Raw genomic sequence first — 11,426 nt, 5'->3', positions numbered from 1 at the left:
CTGATCTCATTCTGCTAAACACACTGGCGTCTTAAAACTCAGAATGTTCTCTTCTTAGTGAAAACGTTTGAAGCCACCTTAGAAGGTCATGCTCATTTTAATTGAAGAGCTTTATTTTTACTCAAGATACTTTTCCCATTTTCCTTTTTCTCTTGTGGACTCATTAGATGGCTCAGAACTGAAAAGCCAGGATCATTACTTTGGGTGATGACAGTAAATGTGTGCATTTAGATTTGTGGACCCTGAGAAACCTCGATTTAGTCCTGTCCCTAATATTTGCGGAGCTCAGGGCAAAAGTACAAATGGAGGCCCCTATTCCATATATTAAATGTTAATACATAAGTTAAATTAAATATGTAAATATTTAAATGTTTCCATATATTAAGTGTTAATATATAAATTAAATATTAAATATGTAAATATTTACAACTTATAGATCAAACCTACAGTCTGTCACATAACTTATGTTCCATTCTTTGACCTTGACAAATACACCTTGTATAACAAAACCTGTAAGGCTGAGTTGAACACTTTAGAACTCCAGGCTGGAAACCTGGCAGTGCAGGAGAGCCAGCCCTGATGCATGGTCTAGCGTAGAGTGGAGATTATCCTTTTCCTTAAAGTTAAACCAACTAGCACCTGGAAAGCCTTTCACATAAAACATTTGAGATAGATTTCTGAAAGTGGTTGGAATGAGCAACTTCCAAGGTAAGAAAGTTTTCCGTACAGAAATTACAGGGATTGGTGTTATTAAGGAGATTGGATGTTTTAACTGGGGTTTGGTGTTTTCCAGGTGAATTATTGGAATTCTAACGTGAATGAAGTCCAGGGGGTTGTAATGGATCAGGAGGGGAAGGTGGTGCACCGGCTGTTCGGGAAGTGGCATGAAGGGCTCTACTGCGGTGTGGCCCCTTCGGCAAAGTGCATCTGGAGACCAGGTGAGAGGAGCTGGAGCCTCTTGCCTCCGGAAGGCACCTGAGTGACAGAAGGGAGGGAGTGTCCCATCTCATGCAGTTCACCTTCTGTTTTTTTTTTTTAATAGCGAAACTAAAAACATAGATGCTGATGGTAAGCATAGTTATATTTTATACTTAACATATAAACTATGTAAATCACAACTTTTGATAATAAGGATTACAAACTTTAGGCCTAATCTGACAAGTGGTCAGAGATAGGGCTTCCTGTAAAGTCATTCTGCATGCAATACCTACATTCAAAAACTGGGCATGTTTATCAAAGAGTTTAGAGAATTGAACTATACAAACTTAAATCCTTACTCATTTATTCTCTGTTCTAATAAAACAAGGGAAAGCCTGCAAACATCTATAATCCACAAAGTCAATAACTTAGCCAGAATAAGTGATCTTCTCACTTGAGCAGCGAAAAGCTGCAATATGTTGACATTTAATGAAAGATATCGAGAGAGTTCCGGTAATACACTAGCAATAATTGAATATCAGGGGTAAAGAGAACAAGTGTCCACGTGATAGTTATTTTCATTGCAATTTTGTCAGTTATATCCTAACTTTAAAATTAGATGTTGGGCAGCCCGGGTGGCTCAGCAGTTTAGCGCTGCCTTCAGCCCAGGGCGTGATCCTGGAGACCCAGGATTGAGTCCCACGTCGGGCTCCCTGCATGGAGCCTGCTTCTCCCTCTGCCTGTGTCTCTGCCTCTCTCTCTCTCTCTGTGTGTCTCTCATGAATAAATAAATAAAATCTTTAAAAAAAATAAAATAAAATTAGATGTTGGCTTTCTAAGAGACCTCAATGAGTATTTAAATTTCCTACTGGTAGAGTGGTTAGTTCATAGATGCAGCAGCTATTTACTGAGTAGTGATTATACATTAAGCTTTACTCTAAGAGCTTGGAATACATCAACAAGCGAAGAAGCATACGAAGATCTGCCTTTGAGTTACATTAAAATGTGCCAATAGATTAATATCTATTTAGATCTGCAGCTTTTCTAAAAGGAAGTAAAATTTCTGGTGAAATCTTAATGTTCCTAGTTAACCACCCCAGCAGTTAGTTACCCAGTTAAATATTTGAGGAAAAAATCATGGCAGAGTTTAGCCAGTAAAGAGTACTATATGTACAAAGTTTTTTTTTTTTTTAAAGGCTGGATTTTATTAAACATATGAATCTCCCAGTTCTGATAGCTGGCACGAAGTTTCCTATCTAGCAAAATACAACGAATTCAATTTGCTTAAGAAAAATCTAATCTGGTTTTTATGACTACAGATTTGGTATTAGTATGGATTTTAATTAAGTTCCTGGGTTAAGTCCGCTTTTACAGGCTTTCTTAAACCTCTTTGCCAATCACAGTGCTTTATTGGCATCATTCCAGGTTCCATGCCAACCAACTATGAGCTCTACTATGGCTTCACAAGGTTTGCTATTGAGCTCAATGAGTTAGATCCTGTACTGAAAGATCTCCTTCCATCGACAGATGCCCGATTCCGGCCAGATCAGAGGTGAGCATTGGCAGTGATGTTTGAAATGGACACTAGACCATGGCGTGGTGCTACAGATGCCATTGAGGCTTATTTTCACCACCATCATTTATTTATTCATTTAAGCATTCACTCATTCCCTTATTCGCTCCACAAAGTTTCCCACAGATGATAACACAGTTCTTAACCAAAGGCGTCTGCCCCCCCACCCCAAATTCACCAGAAGTATGCAAATTCATGAACTCTGTCTTCACTAAAACCTCCTCCAGCGTTTTCACCTCTTTACTTCTACTACTCTGTAACATGGACTAGCTTTTACTATGAAGAATAGAAAGATAAGCTACAGGAGCACCTAGAAATGCTTCGAGTTAAAGTCTGGAGTTTAGCCAGCATGATTTTGAGATGTACTCAAACAGGGTGTGAGATGTACTCAAAATACAGTCCCTTTAATACCTTCTGATCCTTATTTTTTATTGTTCTTATATGGTTCTATGTGCGTGTTGTCCATTCCTACAGAGTTAATTTTCCTTGTTCCAAAAATGCTATATGCCACACAGATTCCACCCAAGATCATTTTCTGTTTCCAGTGTATTTGTGGCTTTATGTGTTTTCTGCCAAAAGGTTCCCGTGTTGAATGTCCTGCTGTTTAGTCCTCCTACTACATTCCCCCCACCCCCAGAACGTGAGATCTCACTGTTTGACATTCACATTGATCAACAAACTTCCATGTACCTTATATTGAATCCCTGTTCTTTGCTCTCGTTTTGAAATTTAAGTACAGGTTTTGCAAATCACCACCAGGCCTGTTGTTTCTTTCTCGATTCTGTCCCCCTTATTCCCTCCCTGAATTTCATTGACGATCCATTTCCTTTTTGTGAACTTTTTTGTAATCTCCCCTAGTGTTAGATTCTCCTTTTTCTTTTTTTTTATTTATTTTTTATTGGTGTTCAATTTGCCAACATATAGCATAACACCCAGTGCTCATCCCGTCAAGTGCCCCCCTCAGTGCCCGTCACCCAGTCACCCCCACCCACCGCCACCTCCCTTTCTACCACCTCTAGTTCGTTTCGCAGAGTTAGGAGTCTCTCATGTTCTGTCTCCCTTTCTGATATTTCTCACTCATATTTTCTCCTTTCCCCTTCATTCCCTTTCACTATTTTTTATATTCCCCAAATGAATGAGACCATATAATGTTTGTCCTTCTCCGATTGACTTATTTCACTCTAGATTCTCCTTTTTCGCCAGTTTGAGTCTCTCTGATAAAACAGGGAAACTCCTTCCCTCTCAATCTGTTCTAAAAGTAGGTGGAGAACAGCCAGCTACCCGCCTGCCTCCTCTGGCCTTTACCAAGTGTGTTTCAGAGAATATGGAAAAGAAATGCTAGCTGGTACTTCCTATTGTCCTAAGCCCAGGCTCGCTCATCATCTTGAAAATCTCAAGTTAGAGAACCTGAAAGAGCACAGAAGAGTCCTCAAGGCCAAACGACTCCCCTTCTAGCCCTAGCTTTACATTGCTGTATAAAATCAGTCAGTTTACACACACAGCAAGTGTGTGCACGGGAGGCCTGGGCCGGGAGCGAGGGGACATTATCAGAGTGTGACTGTCCACCATGTTATATTCTCAGCCACTAGAGGGTAACTTTATCCAAAATGAGATTATTTTTTTCTCAGCAAAGAGGACGCTGTGCTAGAGGGATAACTGTGTTGTTCTTAGATTTTTGGAAGAAGGAAATTTAGAAGCTGCAGCCGCAGAGAAGCAACGGGTGGAGGAACTCCAGAGATCTCGAAGGCGCTACATGGAAGAAAACAACCTTGAACACATACCAAAATTTTTTAAGTAAGTCAGCTCATTCCCCTAGCAAGCTCATGTTTTGCAAATGATCGCCAGCAGCAATGAGAGACTCTGGGTGGAAAAAAAAAAAAAGAAAGAAATGAGGGATGGGTTAGTGTCCAGGTAACTTAAACTGACTTCAGTTAAACTTCAGTTTGGGTTAAGGGAAAGTAATGAGCCAGGTTTTGCACTTGTGAACAGTTTGTAATGATAAAACCCACTTCTCCTCCACAGCTTTTTGCTTTTTGTGGGCAGCAGAAAGGGTGAGGGCCTTGCACAGAATGCTCCTTGTACTTCAGCAACACCATTTAGAACGGTGGAAACTTGTTTCCGCTCCCTCAGCTCAAGGCCCCAGTCGGACCCCACTACCCACAAGTCATCCTGGCTTCATTAGTATCCAGTGTTATTTCTAACACATGGGGCTGTGTCATTCAGGTTTGGTCCTTCTGTGGTAGGATCGTGGATCATTATTACAGGATTATTTGCAGGATTATATATACTTCACACAGAACCAGCTGTATTTTCCAAATCCATCTGCTGCCCTCCTGAGCCGGGGCAGATCAGCTCAGAATAACCTCACACCCTTTAGAGTTGCCATCTCATGACCATCGCCTGGGAGCAATGCAGCCTTGCCCTGTAGATGTTGCTAGTGCGCTCTGGGCGGGACCACGGAGGGGCTCACAGAGCTACTGTGGTCACATACTTCTCCCTGAAAGTGAAGCAGAGACTGTTCTTGTGGGTCTGGGGCCTGAAGCTCTACTTAAATGTGCTTTTTTTTTTTTTAAAAAAAAAAAAAAGACCTATTAATTTATTTATTTGAGAGAGCAAGGGGAAGGGCAGAGAGAGAGAGAGAAAGAATCCAGAGCAGACTCCGCACTGAGCGTGGAGCCCAATGTGGGGCTCGATCTCACGACCCTGGGATCATGACCTGAGCCAAAACCAAGGGTCGGTGCTTAACCGACTTGGGTACCACCCAGGTGCCCCATACCTGCTTTTTCAGGGGCAGTTCACTTTCTAGCCTTGCCTAGAAGTGATTTATTCGTGCCCGTTGCCCCCACCCCATGACTCTATCTGCTTCTATTTCAAATAGACAATAAAAACAAATAAAAAAAGAATTTCTTTTTGGTCAAAAATAGTCCAGTCACCAATAAGCAGGTAGGACACTAACTGGCTTACAAAGTACCCCTCATACCTATACATCTTCTCTACGGGAGCTGGTCCGATTACCAGGCCACCTTGATGTGATTTGTGTCTAATGCTGATTTTTATGTCTCCGCAGGAAAGTTATTGATGCCAATCAAAGAGAAGCCTGGGTTTCTAATGATACCTACTGGGAGCTGCGAAAGGACCCTGGGTTTAGCAAAGTAGACAGCCCTGTTCTTTGGTAAACTGGGAATGTAGAGCTAGCCAACATATCACGCTCTGAATGAATAAATACCTATGCACAATTATGTTTCCTAGAGCTCCGCGTGGTTTCTGGGTCGACTGAAAACCCACCGTTTGCTTTTCTATTCATCTTTATAATGGACTTTCAGAAGTGCATTAGACAAGGCCCCTAACCACTTTCGGATCCTTTCTGTTTTGCTGCAACCATATCCCTTAAAAAAAAAAAAATCCACGCCCTCCTCGAAAAGCAGAATAAAAGGAGCAGAATATAAAACCCAAAGTCTGAAGCGTCTGTAAAGAAAACAAACTGTAACTGGTGCTTAACGCTGATCCAGAGAGTGCGAGGCGACCTGATGCAGAAACCACGCGCCTGGTCCTTTGTCCCGAAGCGCTGGCCCCTCGCGCGGGGGGTCCCGGGGACGCCAGTCGATCAGCTCCGACCTCGAGTGTGTCTGTTTGACGTGGTGTACTTGTTACTGACCTTGTCCACAAAGATGTGATACTTCTCAGAACCCCGTTCCATCTGTACGCCATTGTTCATGCCTTAAGAAATGCAAAGATGTACAAATAAATCATTTTTTCAATGTGTGCGCATAGGTTCATGTGAGGGACAGCTCTTTCGAATCGTGGCACGATTCGCTTTCTGGGATCAGAACGCGTAGAAGGCGGACGGAAGGGGATTTTTGCAGAGTAGACTGCACCTGCTTTACTTGGAACGTTGGCGACGGTCTGGTCTGTCTCAAGGGCAAGAAGCAAAAGGCGTGCTCGGCAGAGGTGTGTGTTCACGTCGCTCGTCCAGTTCCTGTCCCGCCACCAGATAATAAACCCTCTTGCACCTCACCTCACGGTGTGCCCTGTTATTTGGCAATATCTGTACTTGATTTGAACCCTTGGCATCAGTGTTAAAACCTTAGAAGGGAGTAATAACGAAAAGCACGTGGGGTTTGTGCGTGGGCTTAGGAGCCACCGGCCCCCCAGCTGGGTTGGAGGGCGGCCCAGTGTGGCCCGCGTTGCTGTGCTGCGCCTGGCCCATGGGCAGCGGTGGGACCCCACTGGGAGCACAAGCAAGGGTACTTAGTAGCTTATTTGCATTGTTTGTATGAGTTCTATGCAAAACCATATTTTATATTCTCATCAAGTGCTCCTGTGTGATATGTCTTAGGCATTTGCCTTGCTTTTGGCAGAGATTAAAAAAAAACAAAAAACAAAAAAAACAAGCTAAGGATTTTATCCATCCCAACAAAGGCAGGGTGGGGGTAGGGGCAGAAATATGCTTTTACCTACTTGAGGATTTGTTTTGTTTTGTTTTTTTCTTCCAGTATACAGAGGCTTTTGTAAGAAACTTGCATCAGTGTTCCTGAGTTTCTGCACGTAGACGACTATATAAAAATGCCTGTATGTTTAAAAAAAATCTCCTGATGGAGCTTTTCCTAGAGAATTAGAAAATGACATATATTTTATTCTTAGACTCTTACCATCGGATTTTAAGCGCTATTTTAAACTCTGATAACAAGGCTATGGACATCTTACGTTTCGTTACGAGGTGTTGATTTTCGTGTTTTCTCTCCTCAGCCAAGCATCCCTAATCGGTGGCTAGTCCGCTCTCAACCACCGCTGCCCTGAGAGCCGGAGGGAGAAGCCTGCAGTGTCCACTAGGTGGAACGGTGTTTTAGTTTTGAAACTCATCCCTCCTCCTACCTGAGTGCCCTACATTATGTGTACCGTAGGGTTTGAAGAGAAATTTCCCTTCAGTGAACCCCCTAACCCCTAGACTTTAGCCTTCCACTGGAGCAACACCCTCCCTCGGATTCTCGATGCCTTTAATTTCCATTTGAAATCCATAGGTGGCTTGCCTCGAGGTAGTACAGTTATTCCCTTTGTTACTGATTTTTTTTCCTGTGCATTCATCTTGAGGTCTTTTTTTATCTGCGTCCTGAGACCCAGGCCTTTAATTTTAATTAGAATTTCATCTGAATTCCGTGGTCTTCCCCTTGGAAGTCTGTCCTCCCGCAGTCGGTGAAGCTTTAAATATGATTTAAAGTGGTTCTGGTCTGTACTTACTGGCACTTCCCTGAACAGCCTGAAAATAAGACAATTCTGCAACGCAAAGGTACTGCAAGCAGAGAAGCAGGAAGGCCAAGCACTAGGTGACCATGGGCGCATCAGTCAGACGGTCAGACGGCTGAGAGAGGACCCAAGGCCCATCAGGGAAGCAACTGCTGTACCCCCACATTCCGCTGTAATTGAGGAAACGAGTGACTGCTAGAGAGGCCCTTTGCTAGATAATAAGTTCAAGCTACAAATCAAGTAGGTAAATGTTGGTCAGAGCAAACCTGAAACTCTGGGATTTCAAGATGTGGATGAGAAGAATGTCACATCATGGAAAGCACCACATTTTATCATATCCCAGGTTTAGAATCTCTTTTGAGTTCTAGATATCCCGATTGGACTTCCAATTCAAGCAATCAGTTCAGTTTAGGTGATATTCCTATGATACCTGAATCTCCCTATTAAGTACTCACACCCATGTAATGGCCTCATCCCTACCCCCCCCCCCTTTTTTTTTAACTTTTTATTGATATCACCGTTTTAGAATTGTGAAACTTACTCTGTTTGGGATTGTCATCTGCATAATTTGGGGACTTTTGAGACTAGTTTAAACAGCAAACGGATAGAAAAACATATTAGATCGTTCCTGATAAAACCTGACTTACTAGAATTTTAAATAAGGCTCTTTGTTTTAAGGGTACTTTTCTTATTTGTTTTTCCCTAAAACAATCTAAAATAGAGATTTGGTTCATCTGTATACCTCCGCCTTGATTTAGTCATAAGCTTCTTCCTTCATCTTTCTGAGCTGGTCATTAAGGAAAGCAGTGATAAGTGATGATGGTCCCATGGATGTGGCTAGACTGAACAGATCGATGGCACACACCAGCACTCATCAAGGTCGACCAAAAACTAATTATTTTGCTTCCATATGCTGCCACCCAGGGTGCAAATTTACTCTCAGATTTTGCTGTTACTGTTTTTTTTTTTTTTTTTAATTAAGTCGTTGTTTTTCACCGGTTACTTAAAGTTCCCCAATAAGTTCCAGGCAGTTGTAAAAATAAACCTCTTTTAAGATACCTTTTAATATTACCTATCAATTAGATGTGACATAAAAACTACCAAACATATTTTCCGAGTAAGAGAAACCAAGGGGGTATCAATACAAAGGATACCAGGCTGTTGATTTCCAAACCTTTTGCTCCTCTTCATTCGTCTGGTCCTGTGCCTTGCAGCAATCCCACTAATCAGTCATTAGCCCCCTGCCCCAAGGGGCACTTGGAAGGCAGGGGTTAAAAGAGGAACCCAATCAATGGTTTGCTTAGTTCTGTTACAGCTGTGACTGGAGAAGACTTTATAATCATAATCTAATGTATGATTTTGTTATTAAAAAAACTAATTATCCATCTTGTCTAATCTTGTTCCCTGTCATCCTAGATAATGAAGTGTTTGGGGGAGCAGAGCTCCTCACACGCCAGGGGGTGTAATAAATGTTTGCACTTGGTTCAAGTCGTTATATTATGAATGTGGCACAGTAAATAAAGTTTGTGTACAAAAGACTAGTTTATTTCTATGGGAGCCATTATGTTCAGGATATATATAATGTATCTAATTAAACAATTATGAATCTATTTTGTGCTCCAGAAATGTTCTTTTGGGGGAAAGATGGAAAAAATGTAATTGGAGCTAAGATTAAAGTGTCTTCGGTTTTGTTGGGGTTTTGTTTGTTTCCAAAAAGCTTCCCAGTCATTTAGAAATACTGCTTATCAAAACATGATTAAACCCTCTAATTTTTAACTACACACCTCTTGTGTAGAATTGACAGCTTATAAAGAGTACATTGCATGAATCATTCTGCTAAGCCTGACTTTGTTCAGCTTTAATACATGACCATGAGGACACAGCTTACGTACCCGTGTGAGAACACTTCTGTGTCCCTGAATTGCAGGGACATTGCAGCCTCCGCTATTAGAGAAGATGGCAAATTGCTTAAGAAGGGGTTAGCTTTAATTCTTTCCAAATGAGATCTAAAAACAGAAGTCTTTAGAAACCATTGTGATGAAGCAGGATGCCCAACATATGAAGCAAGTGAAGCCCCATGATTAAGCCAACTTAACATGTGGTGGTTTCCTGTTACCTGCATCTTTTTGTTTCCCAAAAGCCCCAATATTCTTCTCTTTCCTCTGGTCCTAATGTACTGAGGGGGAGGGATACACATGTCTGTTCTTTTGCACTCTGTCATTGAGTATGGGAAGAATCTGCAGTATTTATGCACAGTTGCAGGGAACCACTGCATTTAGCCTCCGTGGAACACTATTCAATGCTTGTGGATTAAAAATTGCCCCATAATTATATATTATTTGTTTCCTTGGTTTCTTCATTGGTAAGAAAAAAAAATAATTTATTTTCTGCCATTTTTTCCTATTATACCTTCCTTCTAAATATAGATAAAAGGAATTCGAGTTTTCAGAAAATAAGGTATAATTCTATTTGAGTCTTCTTACTTTAAGTTAATAAGGTAAGCAGCAATTTAATGCTGTTAAACAGAAGAATGCTAAGACTATTTTGTCTTAGGCACCAACTTCCTGCACCCCGTGTTTGTCTTCATCCAGCTATTTCTTTAGGAAATGGTATGTTGCTAGAAATTTTTTTCAGTCACTTCAAGCTTTTATTGAGATATCACTGACATAAGCTTTACATATATGAATAATTTGGTACATTTTGACATCTATGTACACTCTTGACACCATCACCACCAAACATTTCCTCTGCCCCTTTATCATGCCTCTTCTGCCCTTCACATTTGCCACCCTGAGGCAATCTTTGATCTGCTTTCATTGCTTCTTAAAGTCTGCATGTTTTCTTGTATTTATTACGTATGGGACTTTTCTAGAAGACTGTGCGTACAGGTATATGGATGCCTCCAAACTCCTCCCGTGCCACTGCCACGGTGTCTACCATCAGCAGCGACACATTATGAGACGATCTCATTAAGTTATATATCTGGTAGCCCCGTAGAAAGTTTAGATTTTAAAAAGAAGACAATTAACTTTTTCATATCAAAATGGTCGTGTAAGTTAATGGATTCATTTCCATCTCTGCAGTGTGTGTGTTGGGGGGGATGGTCTCCAACATAATGGTAACAATGTACTTTTGGCAGTGCTGCAGAAGCCCTGAGAAGTGTTTGCCTCTTGTTTGTAAGGAACAAATCACTGACAAAGCCATGGGAATCCAGAATGACCGCTCTTGAAATGATGGCATCTTGATAATGATGACAAAGGAAGCAGGCTTTGCTGCTTTATTATTTGCCACATTGGAAAGTTCCAGGGCTCAAGGAGGCTAACTTTCCATCTTTTCTAATGTGCTCATTCCTCATCTAGAGATCAAGTTGTTAAACCTAACTTTCAGAAAGAAATGGAAATGAAGTAGTTGCAGTCCAGGGAAATTCTGCCAGTGGCAGCTGTGCAAGTTGAAAGCTTATTCCTCATTTCTTGCCCCGCAAAGCCTATTGCTTAAAAGTAGAAAACTTTTCCAGAGACTCGCAAATACAGCATGATTGACATTAAATGCTACTGGAGAAAAAAGTCAAGAATGAGTAAAAGAAACGGAATCTGAGAACGAGAAGTAGGCTCCCTGAGTGGATGGGTCCCAGAGAGCCAAGTTAACGCCTTGGATTTTTATTTATAAACAGATACCTGAGCTCCCCTCTGAAGAT

At 41.5% G+C, this 11,426-nt stretch overlaps 1 protein-coding gene across 19 annotated transcripts in view; it reads left to right on the top strand.

Moving 5' to 3' along the window:
* The window catches only part of OSBPL6 (oxysterol binding protein like 6), a 208,390-nt gene extending 199,048 nt beyond the window's left edge, over nt 1-9,342 (top strand). For 18 of the 19 annotated variants that reach the window (XM_072811108.1, XM_072811122.1, XM_072811119.1 and 15 more), the window contains 4 exons: nt 794-938; nt 2,344-2,470; nt 4,163-4,285; nt 5,559-9,342. In XM_072811108.1, coding sequence (XP_072667209.1) covers nt 794-938; nt 2,344-2,470; nt 4,163-4,285; nt 5,559-5,667 — 504 coding nt within the window. In that variant the 3' untranslated portion in view covers nt 5,668-9,342. The remainder of the gene's footprint in view (nt 1-793; nt 939-2,343; nt 2,471-4,162; nt 4,286-5,558) is intronic. The other variant, XR_012023837.1, reaches the window with a different exon arrangement.
* Nucleotides 9,343-11,426: the final 2,084 nt, after the last annotated feature.

This window comes from Canis lupus, chromosome 34 (assembly GCF_048164855.1).
Source record: "Canis lupus baileyi chromosome 34, mCanLup2.hap1, whole genome shotgun sequence".
In the NCBI taxonomy this organism is placed as follows: domain Eukaryota; kingdom Metazoa; phylum Chordata; class Mammalia; order Carnivora; family Canidae; genus Canis; species Canis lupus.
This window is presented reverse-complemented; position numbering and strand designations above follow the sequence as displayed.